General features: G+C 36.0%; 3 protein-coding genes across 4 annotated transcripts; all 3 read right to left on the reverse strand.

The window, feature by feature from the left end:
- Positions 1 to 423: 423 nt before the first annotated feature.
- On the reverse strand, positions 424 to 5,470 carry cox5aa (cytochrome c oxidase subunit 5Aa). 2 transcript variants are annotated; one of them, XM_014975127.2, is made up of 5 exons: positions 5,311 to 5,470; positions 4,484 to 4,600; positions 1,058 to 1,179; positions 859 to 968; positions 424 to 783 (listed from the first exon to the last, which is right to left on the reverse strand). In XM_014975127.2, the coding sequence occupies exons 1-5, from the start codon at positions 5,381 to 5,383 to the stop codon at positions 780 to 782; spliced, it is 426 nt and encodes a 141-aa protein (XP_014830613.1). In that variant the 5' UTR covers positions 5,384 to 5,470; the 3' UTR covers positions 424 to 779. The 2 variants fall into 2 exon arrangements, with proteins under 2 accessions (XP_014830613.1, XP_014830614.1); XM_014975128.2 differs by lacking the exon at positions 424 to 783 and having other exon boundaries at positions 855 to 968.
- A 1,997-nt stretch (positions 5,471 to 7,467) lies between these two features.
- Positions 7,468 to 8,332, reverse strand: rpp25a (ribonuclease P/MRP subunit p25, a). The gene has a single exon (XM_088006772.1). It carries the CDS (start codon positions 8,130 to 8,132, stop codon positions 7,500 to 7,502), a length of 633 nt encoding a protein of 210 aa, XP_087862898.1. The 5' UTR covers positions 8,133 to 8,332; the 3' UTR covers positions 7,468 to 7,499.
- A 1,132-nt stretch (positions 8,333 to 9,464) lies between these two features.
- On the reverse strand, positions 9,465 to 18,798 carry parp6b (poly (ADP-ribose) polymerase family, member 6b). Its single transcript, XM_088006717.1, has 22 exons — positions 18,649 to 18,798; positions 17,813 to 17,890; positions 17,119 to 17,213; positions 16,971 to 17,031; positions 16,022 to 16,112; positions 15,886 to 15,952; positions 15,161 to 15,310; positions 14,938 to 15,070; positions 14,010 to 14,141; positions 13,412 to 13,507; positions 13,196 to 13,288; positions 12,999 to 13,124; positions 12,855 to 12,920; positions 12,681 to 12,748; positions 12,533 to 12,581; positions 11,443 to 11,555; positions 11,294 to 11,366; positions 11,144 to 11,213; positions 10,975 to 11,054; positions 10,828 to 10,891; positions 9,840 to 9,924; positions 9,465 to 9,747 (listed from the first exon to the last, which is right to left on the reverse strand). Exons 1-22 carry the CDS (start codon positions 18,796 to 18,798, stop codon positions 9,651 to 9,653), a joined length of 2,037 nt encoding a protein of 678 aa, XP_087862843.1. The 3' UTR covers positions 9,465 to 9,650.
- Positions 18,799 to 24,175: the final 5,377 nt, after the last annotated feature.

Below are 24,175 nucleotides of genomic sequence, written 5' to 3' on the forward strand. Positions count from 1 at the left end.
ACTTTTATAGGACTATTATATTTGAAGTTTATATGGGTTCTAATTACATTTTTGTACATGAATATTAATGATTATGGTTTGTTATGCGGCAGAATTGTCAGCAACTTAAAAACTAAAATGCTTAATGAGTTTTCACAAAATTTGCTACAAGGTAAATCAGTCAATCAGGGTAAGAATATAAAATATCCTCGTATATGAAAATATATAAAATTTTCATTTTTATATACATCTACTATATACATATATTTAGTTCAGTATGTTTATATAATGTTTATAAATGTAAATATATTTGGCAAATAAATATCCTCCAAATATTTAATAATGAATAAAATCTGGAAGCCATATTTCACTCTTATAAATAAAAAAATCCATACTTTAACTGATATAATAATAAAATTCCAAATAGTAACCACATTACACCAATGCCATCGCTGATTAATTTTATTCAACCCGCAAATAAATTTTCCCTGAAATGAACAGATGTAACTGAATCTTTACATTCGTGTGACTCTGCTGCCCCCTGGTGGTTCACAAGCATTCAGGTGGTGTGAATCATTTGGTAATGCTTTCATCTAGAGCAACTTGTACTTAAGTATTGCTAAACAGATTGTTGAACTTTCACAAAACAAAAAAATAAAATTCCAGTATGTTTACGACACGCGAAGACAGTATATTTATCCATATTTTACAAGCAAAAGAAACCAGTAAAGGCAAAATTTAATTCAGACATGTTTTGATGAGGTCAACATTTAAATGCAAGAGCTCGATCTTCTTGTATATCATCTGTGGAAAAAAAAAAAAGAAAGGTTATTTAGAAGAGGTGAAATGCTTGATTTAATTTAAAATGAATAAACTTACATTTTATCAAGTCCAAGCTCTTCAGGTGTAGAAATGCCGAGTTCACTTAATACGGGCTTGAGCTCCTGGATCACGTACGGGTAGATGTCTTTGTGAGGCCCGGCCTTGTCCTGGGTCAAAGTTAAACTCCGTTAGTTTATCACTGAAATCTTCATTTATTTTTGGCTGACATTATTCCCAGACGTTCTGAATGTCTGACCTTCACCGCCTCCAGGATGCGGATGGCGCTGGCCAGGTCGTTTAGTCTGCGGCAGGCTCTCAGCACCGCCTCAAGGATCTTTGGTTCTGGTACCAGGTCGTACCCGATCAACGTGTTCATCCCTGAAACACAGTTTACACTTTACGAGCTGCAGGAAACACAGAACCACCTGTTATATTCTCAGACCCATGCCAATTTTCCACTTCTTTTGACTTCCTGTAAACTAAACTTTTGATCTCATGGATCTGAAACCTGCAGCTCTGATTCGTGGTTCTAAATATAAATATAATAACTGGAGCTTTAGCAATTTTACAGTTTTTCTCTGAATAATTTAATTGAATTTCCACAACAGAATGACACCGACAACATTTTTATATCTAATGTTGTCATTAGGTTGAAAAATATTTGCTTTTCTTTTTCCAATATCAATTACATCCATCACTTTTTTCTAAAACAAAAAAAAAAAAGTTTTTTTTTCTTCTGTATTTTAAAACCTAAAAATAGAAAGAAAAATAGTGGTCCTTTCAAAATAAATCTTCCATAGTAGGTACATGTCAAAAGTATATTTTCAGAAAGTCTGTGGATAAAAGCGATGAAAAGCTTTAAAGCTGCAGTACGTAACTTTTATCATTTTTTTTGTTTAAATATTTATTGAAATTAAATTGTCACTATTTTGTCACACTATGCTACAAAGGTAAAGGTAAATGTAATTTTATTTATACAGCACATTTTCAGCAACAGGGCAATGCAAAATGCTTTACAGGAATTAAATGGAAAAAAACAAAAGGAAAGAAAAAAGAAAAATAATCTAATGTTGATCTAAAGTATAAACTAGATGCTCCTGTTCAGGGTTGCTACGTATCTAACAATGTTGATCCAAAAGTGTCTTCTGGTCTCTGATGCAATACAAGACAGATAATCTGCGAAAGAAATTAGCTCCTCTGCCTTAGCCCACTAGAAACAACCAATCAGAACCAGGAGGCGGGTCTATTGCCTCTCAAAAAACATGCTAGGCTAGCTTATAAATAAGATGAAGTAAATATAAAGTAAAGATAAAGTAACTATGTGAAGCTGGTAGAGACAAACTTACCCACAAAATAAGCCAAAACTGGAAAACATACAAAATGACTAACATCAAACATTTATTTAATTCATTTTAAACATATTTTCATTAAAGGAACATTGTTAGAAATATATATTTTTGTCTATTAGCTGACCCAGAGCTCTGGCTACAAAAACAAACCATTAAAAATACAACAATTCACAGATTAATCCCAATAACTGATCTACACGAGTCAATAATGCTAACATAAAACTTTAACACTGATTTGTTTGCTCTAAGAAAAAAAATCATGTAGTTTAAAGCAAGTAGAAATGTTTTGACAAAATGGTAGCAGAACCATATTTGGAAACATTTTAAACAGACTAAACAAAACTGATTATCTAATGTAGCATTTCCTGACTTCTCACTTCTCACCGGATGACAAGCATTGTCGTCTAACTACTTCTCCTTCTTCCTGGTAATAAAAACCTGCGTTTCAACATGTATTGGATCAGTTGCAAACAAAACAAGGAGGATTATATTTCAGAGCATTCACTATTATCTAGAGCAGTTTCTGTTGCGATAACAGCAGCCAAAAGAATAAAGCTAAAATGCAGAGAAAGGTGCCATTTTTTCTAAAAATGTATCAAAAACAGCCAGTAAACTAACAGTTAACTTTCACTTCTGTCTCCAACTTGGAGTAAAAACCTTAAATCACATCTTTACGGCAACGGGTTAAAAAAATCTCCAGATGCGGAAAAGCTCCTTTTATGGAAACACAAACTTGTATTTTATACCTCAGCCCCGTTACTGGAGGCACCAGAGAGGACAGTTTCCTGCCAAGTGGAGCCTAAGAGAATCTAACCAAATTGTGAAACACCTGTTGTTAGAAACAGAGACCTGTCAGTCTGGTTGGCTAAAAGGAAACTGTAAAAACAAAAAAAACAAATACAAAAGCAAAATAGTTTGTTTTAACAACATTGTGTAAAGCTGTACATTAAAGCAGATGGAAACAGTTAAAGAAAATTGCATCTCGCTGTGCAATAAAAATTCCTCAACTCGCAAGTTTTGACTCCAACTACAGCAAACTTAAACACTGATCTTTATGTTTCCAGGAATCAGTAAAGTTCCTTAAAAAAACTTTTTCCAGTTACTTTTTGGTGTTTCTTCATATTCACCAAAGATGCCATTCTTCACTGAATTACAGCTGGGAGCAACAGAACCTGACTGATAGCAGGACACCGAGTTTTATTCAGTTCAGACCAGATAGTAAGAAAGGGTTATACATTTATAGATTTTGTGCTGCTTTTATCTGCTTCACATTTACTTTGTTGGTGAATAAATCCCAAAATTCATTACATTTATTCTACTTCTAGTCAGTGAGCGATAGAAAGTAAGGTAAGATCTTTAAAGGAAGTTAAAAAAAAAAATTAATGCAAACGAGAGAAGATCTGAAAAGCTTTATTTAACTGATTATATACATTAACAGAAAGATTACCACTGCATGTTTATTAGATCAGTTGGACATTTATTATATTTATTTGTGCAATTTTCCTGGAATTACACATGCAGATTATAAATAGGCTATATGAAAAGACCTACTGCAGATCTACAATCATAAGAAACAAACATCTGATCTAAAATCATTTTGAGTACAAAATGACTTAAAACGCAGAACAACAACATACTGAGCACTCCTCAACAGTACCATCTCAAAACTAAGAGTTAGGAAAGCAAAGCACCATCCAGCTATCTAAAATAACATAAGTTCCTATTCTAAAAGCGTGTCTGCGCTCCACAGCACTGCTGATGAAAAAACTTTTAACTGAGGTTAATTCTAAAAACGGTTCTGCGAGACAATCCAAACTAATCTTTACTAACCTAAGTAATGCAGTCTGAAAATTAAAGATGATCCGTATGGCCTGGATGTTGTGATGAGGAATTAATCCAGACTGATTGACTTTGAGTCTATTTAGATGCAGAGACCAGAGGCCCAGAAGACACTTTTGGATCAACATTGTTAGACTCTTTTTCAGAATCCTGTTCTCCCAACCCAGAAGTGGAATTAGACCTGAGGGAACATAGCAACCCTGAACAGGAGAACCTAGTTAACATACTTTAGATCTTTTTCTTCTTTTGCTCTGTCATTTTGTTGGCATTTCCTTTTAATTCCTGTAAAGCGCTTTGTATTGCCTTGTTGCTGAAGATGTGCTATATAAATAAAATTATCTTTACCTTTTGATATTAGTCTGAGAAAACCCCTGTTGACCTGCAGTTAATATTAACCGACCTTGCAGAAACAACTTCCTCATACCAAAGTTTAATATTTTTATGCACAATTATTTGTGTCGTCTTGCACAGATTTAATGTGATTAAAAACCCACCTTTCCTCAACTCCCATGCATCGATGTCAGGCTTGTTGAAGTATGTAATCCAGCGGGCGTCAAACTCTTCATCCGTCTCCTGTTTCCCGTGGGAGTAACACCTCGATGCCAGAGGAGCTGTGGGATAAAAACAAGCAACAATCAGTGCCTTAAAGTCATTTTCAGTGGTGTTCAGTGTTGCACAACGTTGTCACACGGAGGGTCATAAGAGGGAAAGTTTGCAGCGAGTGAAGGAGAAAAAGGGCAAATGCTGCGCGTCAGGTGGATTACTTCCATTGTCTGGATATAGGACTGCACGTAGCTGATGATACACTTACGCATTAGATACGTAAGATCTACTGTAAATCAAATGGATATCCTGCAGATCATTCTGACCTAAAATAATGAATTAGATCAGCTGTAACATCACGTAAGCATCAGGATGATGTGGTTTTCTCAGGCGCTGAAGACGCTGCCAGTCCATTTTAGTGCAGAGATGTCCGCAGCTGGTTCACTCAGCAGATGAACCGACACAGTTAGCATGTTAGCATGTCCCAGCTGGGTCACGGCAAGGACACAACTACCCCAGAGCGAAACATTTGGATAATATCACAACAAAGCAGCCTCAGATTATGTATTTTTACGTTTTTTATGTTGACCAATTGACCAACATGTTAAAAACCTTAACCAAACTGAATGTATTATTAAGTGGCCGGCTGGTTAGCTAGCTTAGCTGGGACCGCAGTGTGCCGACAGACACTGGATATCCGCATGAACTTCGCCCCTACGGTTTCACACTCTGCCGCATTTAAACAGCCATTTCTAGGAGAGAAACAATAAACAAATACCTTGGCACCTCGGTTGTGTTCGAGTTAAGCTCCGAGCACCGGAGACCGACAGTCGGACGGCAGCTCTGAACATGATGCGGTACAGCCAACGAGACAACCCGGTATGATTTATCCGGAGGAAGCGGCTCTAACGGCAGGCGCCAGCAAATAGGTGAGATCCTTCTGCGCATGTGCAAAGCGGAGCTAATTTTTGACCTGTTTTGGTCTGCCACGAGTGACATGAAATGCCACGCAAAAAGGTTAAACATGTTTCTACAAATACTTCACACACGAGCCACAAAAGAAAAAAAAAATCATAACTGATAATGATAAATTATATATATAAAGATATATACATATGCATATAATCAGATGTGAATAGAGTAGTAAAAGTTGTACTCGAGTAAGAGTATCACCACTTCAACATATTTTCATTTAAGTAAAAGTAACAAGTATTAGAAGTGCAAGAATTTACTCAAGAAAGAGTGAAAACATTTTCTGTAAAAGTAATGAGTAACCAAACATAACCATGGACGCCGTTTCCGCCACTCTGATGGTAAAAAAAACCAACAAAACTTGTATCTGATAATTATGACTGAACTACCATATAATTATGAGATACCATTTTATAATTTTATCTTAGCTATCTCATAATAATGGAATTTCATTATTGTGCTACCTGATAATGACTTAGGTGCGAATCTTTATAGGTTAGACATCATAACTAAGCAAGTTTTGTTTTTTCCCCCCATCAAACTGTCAGAAATAAGCTTCCAATCAAAACATCTCAGTTCAGTTTCTTTTTTATTTAAAAAAAAAAACACATATAAATGAACATAAGTCAAGTGGCTCATTTCTGCCTTTATTCCCATTGGCATGTTCATCTTAAACCACAGATTATAAAAACAAGGATGAAAATCACACATATAACTCTAAACAAGAGATATAAGCGGCCATAAAATCCACGCATATTTGATCAATCTTGACATTTCTGACTTTGCAAGAGGCAGGTTTTAAGAAATGATTTAATATTTTTACAATGGCATCATCAGACAGCCGAAAATGTAGTTAAAGACTGAAATGAAAAAGAAAATGCATAAAAATAACAATTTCAAAGTAGCACATTTAAAGCAGAAGAAATAATTATCCAAATCATTCTTTTTCTAAATAAAATTTATGAAGCTAATTACAGTATGGATAATGTACATATATATATATATTTCCTTGTCTTTTGTACAAACAAGGAAACTAGCTAACTAATAAACTAAAAAAGTTTTATTTACTCTACATAAGAAGGCATAGTAGTGCCCAAATGTCTTTTTGGAGCAGATTGTATAGGTTACTTATATAAATGTTTCTCCCTAAATAAAACAACAACAGTTTTTTTTTTATTACAACAACAAAAAAAGGAATCTGATGAATATGAATCTTGAAACTGAAATTATAAGTCAATTCAATTCTGTTTTATTTATTTAATGCCAATTCACAACAAATGTTTGTAGGCACTTAACAGAAATGTAATCTCAATTCAATTATATATACATCCCAATTGATGTTAGCCATCAAACACTACAGAAAGCTCAACTAATTATTCAAAGTAGTTTAAAAAGTCAACACTGTAACTGAGTTGACTTTTGAATATATCTTGCTACTCTTTTTTACTTGATGCTTTTTATTTACTTCACTTAATTTTAGTTTGATAAGTCGGTCAAACTAAAATGACTGATATAAAAACATTTATATTGTGATATGTTTTTCAGCCATATTGTCCAGCCCCATAGCAGTATCTAATAACTGGGTTTGCACAGATTGCAGTTTTCTGGCCGATCGCTGATTACCAATCTTTAAAAAGCCTGATCTGCCAATTCTGATTTTTTGTCTGATGCCATCTTTTATGTCTGAAATGTCGCTAAATGCAGTGAGAAACTGGTGGAGTTGGTAACAGTGGAGTGACTATTGTTGACTGCAAACTTGCAGACATGACCTGCTGGGTCAGAGGTCAAACCTCTGTCACAGCAGACCAGAAAAGGACAGGAAACCTGGTCGATAAGATCGGCTTCACATGTAAGTATTGGCCGATCACCGATCTCCCAAAATTAAAGAAATCAGTGCACCGCTATAAATTACTTCACCAAAAACACGAGTACTTTTTTCAGCCAAATATTACTACGAAGAAGGAACATGTAATTGCACATTTGCTGGCTTTTTAGCTAAACTTTATAGGTTTTAGGAGGACATCTGGTCCAATCATCCAGACTGAGCCTCTTGGCAGTGTGCAGTGAGTTTGGCCTGCCAGCTGTTCTTCGCAGATCCCTGCGTCTCTCCTCTTCCTCTGTGGGAACGCTGAAGGTTTGTGGAGGCTGGTAGCCCAGCTCCTGGGGATCCAGCGGGTCTTTGGAGAGCAGGATGCAGATGGCCGGCACCGTCCTCTCCACGGTGGTGGTCGCCGCTTCCTGCGGTGCGCTCTCCCAAACCTCATTAACCGTCATGTAGCAAAGTTTGGACACCTGATGCAGCCCTGCCACTTTGCGTTTCAGGATTTCCACGCAGGTGATGGTCTTGGTGATGCCCCGGCCCAGGCCTGTGAAGACCACCTGTCTCACTGCCGCTGCACTGCTGTCCTGTCCTTCCCCCTGCATGCGGGCGGCTGCAAACCGCAGTAAATTGCGAATTTTGCTTCCTTCTTTCACTCGCATGTGCAGGACGTCTGCAGCAAGGCCAGGAATGGGAAAAGGGGCTCTCTCCTCGGAGCGTCCGATTCTCCGCCGGGCGCTCCGCTCCGGTTGTGGAGGACAAGACGCAAACTGGTCACCAGAAGACAGTGAAGAAGACTGATGCTCCATTATGGTGGAAACTAAATAAGATGATTCTTCTGCGTCTGCAGGCTTGTTAATCCATTTCCCTCGAGGTCTAAAAGCAGCAAACTTAAAGAAAATCTGCTTTGCAATCCAAACTTTCCACTTGTCTTCATCTTCTCTCGGTCGCCTGTCCGATTTGTTTTGTCTTCTTGGAGCTGAGATGACAGCCTGCAGAGTAAGAAAGCCACTTCTTCTCCTAATCCCAGTCGTGAAAGAAAAGATGTCCTTGCTCTCTTCAGCTCCGAGGACAGCTGATGCCAACAAACACATGAGGCTTAGAGAAAGACATGAAGAGTGGGACATAGAGCTCTTAAAGGCACATGCTCATTTTTCATCCTCTAACAAAGTCTCATACATTCATTGCAGTTTTTTTATTTTAATAATTTTGTGAAATACTTTAGGACTCAGAGATTTTTCTTGTCTTTAGTTGTTTGAGAAACACGGATGATTGAATGTGAGTTAATGAGATTTAACAAAGCGTGTAGTTGAAACAATTCTTTTGTTTTTTACAGATTTGGACTTGATAGTTTCATCTGACGTTCTTACGCTGCAGTTTTGCTGATAATGAACTACAGGAATAAAAAGAGAGGATAAAAAACACTGCGGTACAACAGGGCTGGCTGTTTTGAAGATAAATTTCCTCCTCTCTATCTTTAGAGGCCCATATGGTCCAGGAAAAATGTCTTCCTTTGGGCTATAGCAGCAACTTCACAGCTCTCCACTCTTCAATTCATCGCCTGCTGGGGTGACCCAGAAAATACTTTCCACACCACCTCTTTTTCCCCCAGTGACTGACATGAGGACAATCACACCTTAAAGCTACTGCAATTTATTTTGATATCTACACAAAACTGGAAAAAAAGTAATAATCCAAATGAAAATGAAGGACTTTCTGAGACACAAATGACCAGCTGAGGGTTTATCTGAGATTTAATGCCAATGTGTGTTATATTTAATGGTAGTAAAAATGTTAACAGACAAATAAAACATTTTTTTAGTCAACTACTGACAATGTAAGTTCCTTGACGTGAATTGAATGTCATTATATAACAGCTTTTCAATTAACAATATTATGAAAATGTGTTTATTTATTCGTTAAATTGTTTTTATGTAATTTCTCAAAGCTGTTTTAGTGATGTAAATCATGTGATATGCAAGAACAGCAGCAGCTAAATGTGGATCCTAAATAAACTAAACTAGACTAAACCTCATGTCATTAAATCTCAAACGAGAATGAAGAATGAGTGATACATTTACAGATTTGATGGTTTGGTTTATACGATCAGGCCTTTTACAACAATGACCAAGCAAGTGGACTTTTAGGTTAAAGAAAAACAGCTTTAATAAACAGCAAAAAATAGAATCTGCCAAACATAATGAAATACTGTAAAAATATATTTGAAAATATAAAATATTTGCCGTTTACAGCTTAAATCCTAAAGTTATTCCGGTTTCCAGTAAATGTGTGCAGGTTCACCAGCAGGCGTGTGAACTCAGGCTTTCTCAGCTTGGCTCTGAACCAGTTGCTTGTAAAATTTCCCTCTGGATTTGTGCATCTTGCGTATTGATGTGCACGTCTCCCACCTGACCGTTTTCATACCTGTTCCAACAAAAAGCAAACCGTGGTGGAATATTAATCGGTTTTTATTGAGCGGGAAGGCAGAAATAAACACTGCTGGGTGTTTTACTCACACAAAGAGGAAGCGTGTACACACATGGTCGGACACCGGACAAACCCAAATGTTTCCGTGCTTCTGAAGAGCCTTTGAGGTTATCACTGCGACACACGGACAACTCTGTTAGATCAGACGTAAAACTACAGTGGTGGAGAAAGTACAGACAAAAATCTAGTAAAAGTGCCGCACTAACATTTATACCTGAATAAAAGTTTTTGCTTGCTTTTAAAAACACTTAAACTATTGAAAGTAAAAGTTTAATATATTCCTTAATGTAATGGTCAACATATAAGTGTGACTACTGTGTGTTTATTTTCTTTACTACATCAATAATGTGCTATTTTAATGAACAATGGAGCAGATAGTCCATGTTTTTATTGTGTTTCATCAACTCCAGTTATTCAACCTTGTAATTGATCAACAGTGAACAATATTTAAATTTTAGACACCATTTTCAAAACGCGTACCCAAAAATAATTTTTTAAACCATTTAACTTGAATAAGTCATTGATTACTTTCAAACTAATAAACAAATAGTATAAAAACAACTCAATGTGACCGTGAGGTGAATGTAACATATTTTAGAAATGTAGTGGAGTAGAAAGTACAAATACTTAATGTAAAATGTGCCCAGGATTTAAATCTGCTTACAGTTAAAACCAGATATTTAAGTACATTTTTCTCACTGCCTGAAGTTAAATCTGACCAAACTGAACTTGTTTTACCTTAGTTACAATAATCAGAATTATTTCTATTTGCTAAATGCCAGAAAACTTGACAAGAACATTTTGTAGATTTGTTTTGTTGTAGTTTTCTAATTTGAGGAAAGTTACAAATAAAAAAAAAAGTTTTCTGCCATTTAGCAAGTAGAAATAATTTTGGTAATTCTAACTAAGTTTGGTCTGATTTAACTTCAGACAGTGAGAATAAAATGTGTTTTTATTCAGTGTATGTAAATATGTGGTTTCAACTTACAGGTCAGATAAAACTGACTAAATACTCACCTTCACAAAGTGCTATGCAGCTCAGATTACTGCTTTGCAGAAACCTCGGTTGTCCTGGTTCCTCCTAAAACAAACAAAAAAATATATAGGAAGAGATATAAGAAACGGGAAATATTTTCTTAAATTTCAAAATGTGATTAACCTGACCTGTTTGATTTTATTTATTTGGTTGTATTTCTTTTTGAGTTCCTCTCTGGTTGGTATTTGGTGTTGACCCTTTCCCATGTCTAACCAGGGAGATAATAAAAAAATGATTTATGAAAGCTGAAATTTGACAAAGAAGTTTTCTAGAAGGTAATAAAGTACGTATTCTTACCCGAATATCCAAAAGATATGTTTGAAATGGGACTCAGGTAGATCCCTTTACCATAAGCAGCTCCATGAAGCTTCAAAACAGCAAAATAAGTTTCTCAACATTTTTTTTTAACAGAAGCTGTAAAGGAACTAATCTTCCTTTTTCGTTTACCTGTAATTTTGTGTACGACGCATTGATTAAGCCTTTTCTCAAGATGGAGTGCCAGTTTTCGATGTGAGAACCGCTGAAGCAAAGAGAACGTTTTTATAATCAGGCTTTGATCTCAAAGCGTTGTGACGTTCAGACGTGATTTCACTCACTGGAAAGCAAAAGTGCTGCCGTATAATTTCCTGGCGGTTTGAAAGCGAACCTCCTTGGACGGAGGAGCACTGACCAGCAGGAACTGATGGGGTGTGCGCATAAACCTCAGATGCTGTCAGATTCACAGGAGAGAAAAGAGAAAATAAAGATTTTAAAGGAAACCATGCTGAAGTCATGGTGATAAAGACGGTACAATAAAGAAAAAACAACTTATTGTTGTTTATGAGTTTGTTGTTATTATTATTATGCATTTATTATTAATAACATTGTTGTAACAACCAGTTTCTTAATACATTTTTGTCATGAGGTGTGGTTGGTGGTGAGAATGAGCGCAGGGACCCAGATGATGGTGATGATGATGAATTTAATGATGAAGCTCAAACAGCACAGCAGAGAGTATAGCACACAGCTAATTACCGGTAGCACTGATACACAGAGGACTGAAAACGAGAGCCGACACAGGACTTAACCAGTTCTACTGTCGGCAGGCAGACAAACGTCGACAAGGACCAGCGACACAGACAACAGGTGGGACTAAATACACAGGGAGGGTCTTCAAGGAATGAGACACACCTGGGAACAATCAACGGGGAAGACGCAGAGACAACAGAGACTCAGGACAGAAACTGAACACAGAAAAGCCTTAAAATACACAGAAACGCGGATCATGACCATTTTAATGGATGCATTAAAGCTGATTAGAAGAATACATTCAGTATAATACATGTATTATTAAAATTATGAGTTTTATAGTAATAAATATAAAATAAATTTATTTGCAATACATTGATCATAATGAATGCATTTTTAAAATTATTCCATTAATAATTTTATTATGAGAATAAAATTACTATTGGAATAATAATAATAATTTCTCATTATTATAAATAATTACTATATTATAATAAATGTCTTAGTAGTAATACATTTATCATTCAAAATAACAATAAATTATTATTATTATTATTTCAGTAATAACGTCATTTAAAAATAAAATAGACTCTATTTTTGGTGCTATTTTTGTACATATTCTTCTTCTAAATGAGTCTTTCAATGATTTTTAGCCTGTGAGGATTTTAACCCACCTACCTTGTTAAGTGGAAGCTTGACGATGTGTGATCTGTTGCTGGCTAAAATCCTTTAAGAAAAGTAGAGATGACATTAATTTAAAACACCCTTTGATTTAACATGTTTTAATTTAACACAGTTTGAATGCCAGTCTAGATTAGGCCCTCACCACTGTAGTAAAGGATGAGAGAGGGGGTCTGTCTTGTCCATCTGCTTCTTTATCTCAGAATATGGACCCTGAATATGAAAGAAACAAATTAAATTCAATCCAACTGAGGCTGAAAGTCAGGGAGGCATTAAGTAGAGAGGAATATGTTCATCTTTTTATATTTAAAACAATCACCTGAGCCAACCTCCTGATTAGCAACACACCATCCAGAGCTTTCTGCAGCCTTTCATAACTCTTCCTCTGTCACAGAAAGCATTGATAATTTAATACGATGTAAAAATATGCAGCTGTTTGTGAGCAGTAACTTTCAGCTGATACCTTGGGGCTAAAGGCCAGAGTTTTGGGGTTGCATGGATCAACGACAGAGGGGTACGGTTCAAATATGATGCTTTTTCGGGACGACTGAAGGGCAGCTCTGCACATGGCCACCAGCAGGTCGATCACCTGGAGCAGCAGAAAATACTGAGATACAGAAATATAAAATCACTCCTGCAGCACATGAACCTGTCGCTGACCTCTGCACCAGTCGCGACCTCTTCTGTAGCTCCAGACATAACGCCCAGCGTATGATAGGAAAATACGCAAAGCTCCCTGGTGCAAACCGCAGTCTGCAAACAAAAACAGAATCTCAATTAAACACACACACACACACACACACACACACACACACACACACACACACACACACACACACCTGAATCTCCAGCTAATTTAATTTCATGAAGTCGTACCTTAAGCATCGGCCCATTTTGGAAAACATGTCGCTCGTCACAAACAACGCAGTATTCATTCAGCGTTGGGATTCTCTGCTCAGCGTACCTCATTATCTGCACATGGATTCAGATTAGGTTTATTTTAAAACATTACAAAAAAAGGAAACAAAATAAAGCACTATTTTACAAAGCAATACTTTACCAAAAACAAAACAGGCTAAGGTATATTTCACTACGATAGCATTTAAGAAACTACACTTGTTTGTTGCTGTTTAAAACACTAAGGAGTAAAAAATGCCAGACTCTCTGCGACTCTTATCTGGCTCTCAGTGTCTTGAATAAAACAAAAAACTGAGGATTAAACAGGGAAACCATATTGTTGACTATAAATCCTACAGTAACTGAAAACAACCAACACTGAGCATTTTAACATTTACATTTTTAGATTTTGGCTGAAAATTGAAGCTAAACTTTTAACGTTAAGTATTTGTGCTGACTTGAGATTCATTTTTTAAAAAACAAGAATGTGTGTTTTTGAACCAACACGTCATCGCTGCATCAAGCTGTTAAGGACAAACAGTATCTTGCTACGTGCGTCAGCAGAATCCTGCCTTGCCTGTACTAAGAAGCCGTGCTGGAGGGTCGGCGCGCTTTTACAGTGTCTGATGTCCTGGGAGGAGAACAGCAGCTCCACCAGCTGCTTGGTGCTCAGATGAGCTGAAGATTTGACCGCTGAGACCATCACTCTCTGCAGGAAAAACCGGACATTGGGAAAAAGGTTTTTCTGAGACTGTTCACATATATCAGTTTATATGCGAATTTAGCAATTTCAAATGGAGAATGGGACTTTTCTTATGACCTGTTATGCTTCTTTGAGCAGGTTAGGATATGATTATGGGGGATATAAAAAAATGTTCATTACATTTTTTGCACAAAATCATTCTTAGATAATGATATTTTTGTCTGCTCAGTTCTGAATATTTTGGGCTTCCTTTCAGAATGAGTTATTTTAGGGCCTCTGTCACTTTAAATCCAAAGAAGCTGCTGCTGGCCACCGCCTCCAACTCACTCACAGTTGAAGTGGCTACAAACAGCTACACAATTATAAAAACTGTCCTTTCTAGCTGCCATTGTACAGCAATTAAACCAGCTGACCAAACATCCTGGAGTTCTGCCTGGGTTGCTAGGTAACGGGCGGAGTTCCGCTGTGGTTGCTAGGTAACAGCCCAGTGTACTTGATTCTGACTTAGTCATTTTCCAGACAACAAAAATAAATGTAGCTTATTGCCAAATACATTTTTTTTGAGTGCATGAATTGTTTCTAGAAGTAGTTGAGACCCAAATGGAAGTACAAAAACATGTAAAATGTTAATTTTGCTTAATGGATCCACTTTAAACACCAACATTTCTAACACAATTTGAGTTTAGAATTTTAATTTAATTCCAAGCAAAATAAACATATTTGGTAAATAAAATGGCTAAACCTTTGCAACACAACCATTTCCATCTGCATGTGCGTCAAATTATTAACAGGAAGTCCCAACCTTTCCTCCAGCTGTGTAAGTGAACAGTTCTCCCGTTGAGTTCTTTATGCCATAAGAAGTTGTTTGACTGGTGAAGTGATTCCATTTCATTGCATTCCTGTCTTCGTCAGTCGGTTCCTGCATCTCATTTGGCCTGTTCATGTTGGAGAAAACACGATAAATGCATCAATGAACTGAGCCATCCAAGAGGAGAGAAGAGATGCTTTATGAAGCTTCGTCGTACTTTGAAGGTGGTAACCAAACGCTGAATCGAGCGCTGAACTTCTTGATGGTGCCGCTGGGTCTGAACCAGCTGTGTCTGCTCTTTCTCTGGACAACAGGGCTGTCGTTGGTCAGATGTTTCCACTCCCGAGATATGAAGACTCGGAGAATACTGAGGAACAAATGAAAATTGGTAACCAACAGAAGGTCCATGAATTATTTCAAGCTACAATAATGTATGGGAGATTTCTTTTTTCTTTTGCGTTACTTTGCAATTTGAGGTTTTTGTAAGGCTTTTGTGAATTTTCTAGAAAAATATGAAAATTGCTAAGATATAAAAGTCAAATATTGAGATTAATCTCATAAATTCTCTTTTAAAAAAAGTGTATATTTTCTGAGACAGTAAATCTCAAAGTTTCAGAGTTTTCTCTCACAAACTTTCGAATTTTTGAGCTTGGCAATTTTCTTGTTTTATCTAGAAAATTTCAGAGATTAATCTCAAAATTTCAGAGATTTTTTGGGAGAAATTTACTCCTTTTTTTCTATCTAAGATTGCGCTAATATCCTGTCAAAGTTAGTAGCTCAATTTTCATACAATTACCTGGAACAATTTCAAATTAAAGTACAGATTTGAATTTTATTTCCAAATCTATTGCAAGGAAATGCAAAAACAAAATCCCCATGTCCACTAAGAGATAACTCACTTTTATCTCTTAGTGGATAAAAGTGAGTTATCCACTAACTCACTTTTGCAGTTGTCTTCCTATACTGAAATCATCAATGTTGGATGGTTGGAAAACGTCCACAGAGGGAGCTGTGGTGAGAAGCATCGATTACTCAGACGTCAGGAGGATCGGTTGAGGTTTTAGTTGCTGGGGCTCACCGGGTCCGTCCAGGTACTGAGACGGGGAGAAGTGCAGCCGGATGATGATTGGCTCTGATGGATTAAACCTCCAGGCTTTAGCCACTTCCTCCTGAAGACACCAAACACTGAGATCAGACCGAACCGGAAATCTGTAGTCTCTGTTTGGTTTCTTTACAGTTTGGAAGAGCAGACTGTAGGAAAGCTGCATAACTTCCAGTCAGCTTTCAACGTCTATGAAGGTTCGAGCTGATAAAAATATACTACTGTTAAATTTCAAGTCTCTTTTATTCCACAACAAAACTGTAAAAACTCCTTAAATACACCCTTTGAAAACAGGATATTAACTTTTTTAAGTATTTGGCATACTGGCTAGAAAAACCAAAGAAATGTCCGAGTTTCAAAAGTTGAATATTTTTGACTTTTGAAAATTTCCACAGCTGAAAAATGTTCTACTTTTGAAACTCAGAAATTCCCTTGTCTTTTCTAGGAAAATTTTTAAGATTAATCTCAAAATTTCTGAGTTTTTTGGCAGAAATTTCTTTCTACCAACAGTGGCCCCAGTACACCACTGCAATCTAAAAACCAGCTGACCGTGTAGCAATTTTTGAAACTATTCAACAAACTGTCCCTCTATTTTTTGTTGCATTAAATTAACAAATGAGACCAACGTCAATCTATATGCAGTCTATGGCAAATTCAAATTTGAAGTAATATTTTAATTTCACTAACATGCTGAGAATCTGTTGAGGGACGTACATATTAGGGTGATGGAAAGGAGTCCTTCCAACTTGGACTTGGAACTCATCAACAAATATAAATCATAAATGCTGATGGAAGCTGATCAGAAATTAGCAATTGATGCTGATCAAGGTTTTTCCATTCAACATATAAAAACGTATAAATCACCTTAACTTAAAAAATGAGTTTTTACTTGAATATTTTTAAATAAAACAAGAATTTAACTTACATCCACAATGTTGGGGGTAATGTTCAGCTCCACATCCATGCCATCAATGGATGGGTATTCCCTAGCAACAGAAGAAAAAGGGGAACTTTTATGGAAAATTCAGCTAAGATCTTTACATTTTCAGGAACCCAAGAAAAGATTTTTCTACCTGACAGAGATGGCAGCTTCTGAGTACACAGACCGGACGGCTGCCACGTCTGCATCCAGCTGGTGATGGTGGTAAAGGTCAGTGGCACAGCTCTCCTGCTGAGACAAACACTAATATGCTTACTGTACGTCCGCTCTGATGGCCCGGCGCTGCAGGGGGCTGCAGGGCTGAAATACTTTAAATGCAATAGCTGGGAAGAGTCCTGTGGCGATTAGAAAATGCTTTCAATGCAATATTTAGTCTCAGTTCGACTTAAATTGAGAAATAACTGCAGCACAGTTGTGATTATGTAATAATACACAATGATAATAATAATGAAATACTTTAGGAGACAATCAAATCTGATGGCGATTAATAAAACTTAACAAAAAAGATGAAATTTCAAGTGTTTTTTATCTGCTAAAATATCTTTTCAATCTGTTATTTTTACATTAAGGCTCTGGTGACCTGAATTATGGATATAGACCACTTTGATTTGTTTAGATTTAAAAATTGTCCCGTAAAATAAAAAAGTGCAATAAATGAGTGTTTCTGCCTCTTTTTCTCTGAAAGTTATGACACTGATTGTGTTTTGACTGTACAATCAGGGTTTAAAGCGCATAATTTAAAAAATATTGTCTGACTGGCAGGATGGGAATAAGAGGGTTAAATATAATTTGCCAAGTTTTTTTTTTACAGTCTCAGTGAAAATCACCTGGATTCCACACAGGAAGTCCTCTGAGTCGCTGCCTTCTTCATCGCTGCAGCTCTCAGCCCACTGCTGCCACGCATCCTGTGGTTAGTAGAGGAAAACTGTCAACTAAAAGCATTCACTTATTTTTATTTATTTATGTATATATTGATTTAATAATTTATCAAGTAAATAAGTAATTATTTAAATGAGTTGCTGGGGCTCACAAGCAAATATGTGTTGAGTAAATAGTTAAGTAAGTATTTACTTAGTTATTAAGTAATTATCTTAATATTTACTTAATAAATACATAAGTTTTATTAATATCCACAAATATTAATAAATAAATATTTTTATTTTTTAAAAATATCAATCAAAAGCTAGAATTTATGTATTTATTGAATACATAAATGTTTATTTATTAAACACATACACATTTATTTATTTAAATGTCAACCAAAAGCTATTATTTATTCATTTATTAAATAAATAAGCACTTGCTTTGGTTGACATTTAATTTTTTTAATCTAGTTATTTATTCATTGATCTCTGCTATTCCCATCAAAAATAAATCAATAGTCAAATTAACTTTGCCATAAGAAGTGAATGGAGAAAATTATTATTATTGTTTTGAATATTAGAGGACTGATCCAGTCCAGGTGAACCACTGATAAAACTGAAACAGGAGAAAACAATGTTGATTTTATTGACTCACCATGTGGTCATTTCTTGCTTCTCTGTCAGAAATGATCAGTTTTCCTCACGTTGACTGTAATCATTAAACATAATAAATAACTTCAGAAAGTCTCGACAATAAATAAATAATAAACCCAGTAAATTAGATATAAAATAGCTCTTACCTCTCCTCTGGGAATATATTCGGCCTCCTCATAATTCAGACAAATTGATGAAAATGTTAGCAGGTTTCCCAGAGAGATCCCAGCTAAAGGAGGGTTTCCTGTCTGGAAGCTCTTGCTCATTAGTCCTCTCTCTTGTTTGGGACGCCACATGTTCAGTCTGGCTTGCAGGTCACATGACTGGACTCAGACTGAGGGGAAGTTCCGGTTTACACCTGAGCAGGAGCAGAGAGCTGTGCTGCTTGTTGTCTCTGTAACTTTCAGAGTCCATTTTTTTATGGAATCAGTTTCACGAGTCACGTCTAACATCGTGATTTAAACAAAGAGCAGTGCTGTAAGGGGTTGATGGATGGCGGCTGAGGCGCTGTTTGACATCTATTAGTCACCCTGTCTCTGTGCTGCATCACCGCTGACCTTAATCAGCAGTTAGCCTTGTTAGCAGTCGCCTGCTGCTCTGCAGTCTGGTCAGATTAGATATACTTCCACGACTCCCTGCATCGGTGCACTTCTTCTCCCGACAGGTCTTCTCGGGGTAATCTACTTAGAGATGTTTGTGTCGGGGGTTGATTGAGAACAAATTCATGGATTCTTGGGCTTCATGCTAGCCTGCTCACAAAAAATCTCTCTTACAACACTGTCTGGCTTTCTCCCTTTCACTCTGACTGTCTCAGGTCGATTTTTGATCGGGCAAATCAGCCACCAGTAGAAGTCGTAAACGATTTCGTCGATTTTCTGCGCTGCTTTATGCTACCTTAACACCCAAATGCGACTTTTTCTTCTTTTTTGCCTTAATGCGACCAGTATCTGATCTTTTCCTGACAGTCTGCACAACACAGATCGGATTGTTTTCGAATGCGACCCAGGCCACTTGGATATTTGGCTCTAAATCCGATATATATCTGATCTTTTCAAATTTAAGTTGCATTCATCCGACATGAACCTCATTGATACTCGACAAACATAACTATTCTGCGTCGAATAGACAAACAACGAATCTTCAACGAATGATGAGGATTAAGTTGTTAATGCCCAGCTGGATAACAACTTTAAAACTGTAAGATATGCTCCACCATTAGCATCCATGTTTACATCCGCAAACACTGAGCATCTTCTCTTCCTTCTTCTTCTTTTAAGCACGCGCTACGTGTGACGTTACAGTGCCCTCTACAGCGCATGCGGGACACTTTCAGCTCGTTTGCTGCTCAGACAGAGATCACATACAAAGTCGAATATAATTGGAAGTGCAAACGACCACACAGAAAAAATTGGGATTTCACAAAAAAATCGGTATTGAGCATTCAGATCTGCAGCGTTATCGTAGCCGTAGAATTGTTATTTTTTTGTTTGTTTTGTTTTGCTAAATGACCAAACATACTGCAGGGATGTTGTGCTACTGCATATTTGACGATAAAAAGTTTATTTTCTTATTTTAAAAGGAATTGGATTGTTTGTTTATTTGCATATTTTAATGTATTTCTAATATAAAATAGAGTTAAATAAAAAAAATCTTCAGAATGTGCCAGTTTTTTTCATCCGAATAATGGTCAGAATAATCGATGCGTTAACTCTTAACTAAAATAATCGTTAGTTGCAGCCTTATTGTGAAGTGGATGGAAAATGATGCAGTTTCCACCAACATTTTTGCGCTTTATTCTTTGGAAAATAGCTGAAGCAGAGCCAGATGGACTGGAGAACGTCTGTGAATAGCTGCTCATCCCTTCTGAACTGGATATGCTCCGGGATCCCCGAGGATGATCTGGATTTCCTTCCTGAAGCACGTACTTTGCGAAGTGATCTTGTATAAGGCAACGAAAATGGACTTGGTCTTGTTTGTCTTCCAATTTATATCAAGTGACGTCTGCATAATGTTCACACGTCTGCAATAAATGAGTTGTCGGCGCTAATCAGGTTACAATACTTCAGCAGTTTATCTAGTTTCATCGTCCAGGATAAAACTGCAGACACGTGAAAGGAGGTTTAAGGCAGTTCAGGCAATCGACCACAAGAGGGAGCTGGAGCTGAGTTGTTGAGCGTGTCCCACATTCTGGTTTCACAGCTTTTCACAGCACTTTTAGCCAATGTTTAAAATTATAGGAGATGGACACATGAAATTAAATATGACTTAAAGAGACTTTCATGACTTTAAGTTTTGTTCTATAGTTGTAATGGGTTGTGTTACGCTTTCAGAACAGCTGTAATTGTTAATCTGATTTTATGATTATTCTAGACTTCAAATTAATTTCACTCTGACTGGAGTTGTGCACTTTCTCTTAGGCAGCAGCTTCTTTTGGATTTATGGTGTGTAAATGTATCCTTTTCTGTATTGGGTAACAGTTTGGAATCAGTTTTCTTCTTCCTAAAAAATTAAAGTTCCTATATGCTGCAAAATATTGGCCAATTTATAGGTTATTTTGTTGCTTCGGAGAATGTGAGAGTTTTAATTTAAAGTTAAAGCCAAGGTCATAAGTTTTGAACCTTTGGCCATTTGTGCAAAAACTCAGCAAATTTAGGCTTGTTCTTTCTAATTATATGAAAACATAGTGAGGTTTTTCTTCGATGTGGGAATTAAAACAACTATTTGTCATGTTTGTTTATTTTCAGCATTAAAATCATCCACCCTGCAAAAACACAAATGTTTTAGCAAGTAAATTTGGTCTAGTCTCTAGTGCAAATATCCTTCTATACTTGAAATAAGACAAAATTAACTTACAAGTAACTTTTCAGGAAAATATAAGAGCTTGTTTAAGTAAATAAAGTCTTAATAATGATTTAATAAGTATTCATTTCAGTTATAACAAGCCATTTCCCCATGTTATGTGTGGAACCAGTACTTTTTCATAAATATTAAGGAATTATTGACTTAAAACAACCTCTTATATCTTGCTGAAAAGTTACTTGTTTAAAATGTATTACAATCTTTGCACTAGAAACTAGATCAAAAATACTTAATGAGATTTTGTGTTTTTGAAGTGCATGTTCTGGATTGGTAAAAACGAATAGGCGAACTCCCTTCCCCTTGTATTGGCTGCATTTCCAGATAGTAATGAGACAGCTCATCTTGACCATATTCATTACCAGACAGGAATCTGCAGGTATATGCTGAGACCCTCCCCTCCATGGGGAGGATTTGATTTGATGTGAGCTCCGGTATGTTAGATATTCGTCTTGGAACTAGTGGTCGCTCAGATCTGTATGACATGATTTATCGTGACAACATGGCAGCCAGACGGAGGTGCACATCCACCCTCTATTTTTGGTGAAGTTTCTGCCTGGGCCTGACCAGAAATCTGGGTGTTGGTGTCGTACCCACCGAGTTGGTCGATAATAAGGTTACATGCACTTGAGTCATCGCCTGTCTCCTTCCCGACAGGGTAATAACTCCATCAGGTCTCTGAAGAACGCCAGGGTGGTAGCAAGAAGAGGAACCCTGCTGATCTAAAAACACAAAACAAAAAGAGAAGACAGACATAAAAACTACTGAACAGACTGTTTATTGTTGTTTCTTTATATATTTTAAACCAAACTATGCATTTAAGTACAATACCGTATCACGGCCATTGTAGATTTTTTTGTATTTATTTTTAAACAAAAAACAAGAGAACAAGTAAAGAGTAGGACAGAGAAAAACATGTGCATACATAACCGAGAACAAAATCATTTGTTTACCAATACTTTTCTGTTTGAAAAGGACTAAGAAGAAGTGATCACACTGCAAAAACACAAAATATTACCAAGTATTTTTGGTCTATAGTTGTTAGTGCAAATATGTTAATATGCTTGAAATAAGACAAAACTAACTTACAGGTAACTTTTTAGCAAGATATAGCAAGCTTGTTTTCAGTAAATAATTCCTTAATATTGATAAAAGAGTGTCAGTTCAATTGGCAGATTTTTTCACATATGTCACTATCAACTGGCACTTTCCGTTACCTAGCAACCCCAGCCAAGTGGAGGACGTCACCTAGCAACCAAATTCTAGTTCCACTGGCAGATTATTTTACTTATAAGAAGACATTTTTCTCATAAATTTATTTATCAGCCAATGGAACTAGTAGTGTTTAATCAATATTAAGGAGTTATTTACTTAAAACAAGCGCTGTTTTCTTGCTGAAAAGTTACTTTTAAGTTGTCTTATTTCAAGTGTACTAAGATATTTTCTCTAGAAACTAGACCAAAATTACATGGTAAGATTTTGTGTTTTTGAAGTGCGCTTATTTAATCCTACCCTTTATCTCAATTTAAAGTTTTGAGATTAATCTCAGAAATTTTCTAGGGGAAAAAAACATGGATTTCACTAACATGCTGAGTGACAATTTACAAGAAAAAGCTCAGAATTTTCTGAGTTTCAAAAGTTGGAAGTTTAGACTTTTGAAACTCAGATAAAATTCCAACTGTCAACAGTTTTCAATTTTGGGAAATGTAACTTTTTTCTACAAAATTTCTGAGATTAAACTCCAAATTTCTTATTTATTTATTTATTTTATTTGCAAATTTTTGGACTTTTAAAGATCAGAATTTCCCAACTAATTTTCTAGAAGTTTCTGAGATTAATCTCAAAATTTCTGTGCTTACCAATTTTTGCCATTTGGAGTTGAGAAATTTTTTATACTTTTTTTAATTATTATTTCTGAGATTAATCTAAAAATTTCAGAATTTTTCTAGCAAATTTTCAACCTTTGGATCTCAGAAATTTCTGAGTATTTTTCTAGAAAAATATAAGATTAATATCAAACTTTATTAGATTTTTGTTGGAAATGTATTCCTATTTTTTTCGTCTACCTACAATGACCCTAAGACTCAGTCATATTTAAGAAAGAAAATCTTAGCACAAGGAAAACTTTTTCCATTCTGCATAACAGTTAGCTAGACCCAATCAAATAAGGATATTTTATGGGAGCTTATATTCATTCCTGTGATGCTACAGCTTCTGTCAAATACCATAAAACAGTTTGTAGTGGAAATAAGTTACCTCAATAAGTTCATAATTGTAAGACTAAATCCATTTTCAGAATGTCAAATGTTTTGAAATGTGATCAGTGTGTGACATCCGTATCATTGTATTTTACAGAAACATGGCCGAGTGAGCGCTCTTCACATCAAACAATCTTTGAGGTAATTTTTACGGTTACCGTACAAGAATTTTGGCTAATTAACTTTCTCAATGTTATTTACTTTTCAACTTAGAAAATTTCCAGTTATGTAAGTATTTGTGTGTTTGGAAGACATTTAGACATGTGTTGTTGTTGTTGATTTCTCTTTTGTTGATAAAATGTAGAGAAGTGTTCCTGTTCTTTTTATCTTTTTTGGTTGTTTTTTAGCTTAGCGGCTAGTAAAGCATATTTCTGTTATATTTCAGTTACAAAACGTTTAGAGTTCAGCGTTAGCCTTGCGATGTAATTTTTCCTTCTGTTGCATTTCAGTTACAAAGATAAATGAGTAAAAGATAATCATTTAAGAAAAGCAAGCATTTTATTGGATGTCTAGCCAGCCACGTGTTACACAATTGTTGTTTTATTAAAGAAAATAAAGA

Source organism: Poecilia mexicana, unplaced genomic scaffold, assembly GCF_051168715.1.
Source record: "Poecilia mexicana isolate PSO_F unplaced genomic scaffold, ASM5116871v1 scaffold_6, whole genome shotgun sequence".
Taxonomy (NCBI): domain Eukaryota; kingdom Metazoa; phylum Chordata; class Actinopteri; order Cyprinodontiformes; family Poeciliidae; genus Poecilia; species Poecilia mexicana.

Excerpts from the sequence above, each read along its gene's own strand:
- cox5aa (XM_014975127.2), bottom strand. The coding sequence starts at position 5,383 with ATGTTCAGAGCTGCCGTCCGACTGTCGGTCTCCGGTGCTCGGAGCTTA. Across the intron at positions 1,180-4,483 it reads TGCATGGGAGTTGAGGAAAG|GGATGAACACGTTGATCGGG; the intron begins GTGGGTTTTTAA and ends ACTGTGTTTCAG. Across the intron at positions 969-1,057 it reads GCATCCTGGAGGCGGTGAAG|GACAAGGCCGGGCCTCACAA; the intron begins GTCAGACATTCA and ends ACTTTGACCCAG.
- rpp25a (XM_088006772.1), bottom strand. The coding sequence starts at position 8,132 with ATGGAGCATCAGTCTTCTTCACTGTCTTCTGGTGACCAGTTTGCGTCT.
- parp6b (XM_088006717.1), bottom strand. The coding sequence starts at position 18,798 with ATGTGGCGTCCCAAACAAGAGAGAGGACTAATGAGCAAGAGCTTCCAG. Across the intron at positions 16,113-16,970 it reads TTACCCCCAACATTGTGGAT|GAGGAAGTGGCTAAAGCCTG; the intron begins GTAAGTTAAATT and ends TGGTGTCTTCAG. Across the intron at positions 9,748-9,839 it reads TGTACACGCTTCCTCTTTGT|GTATGAAAACGGTCAGGTGG; the intron begins GTGAGTAAAACA and ends TTGTTGGAACAG.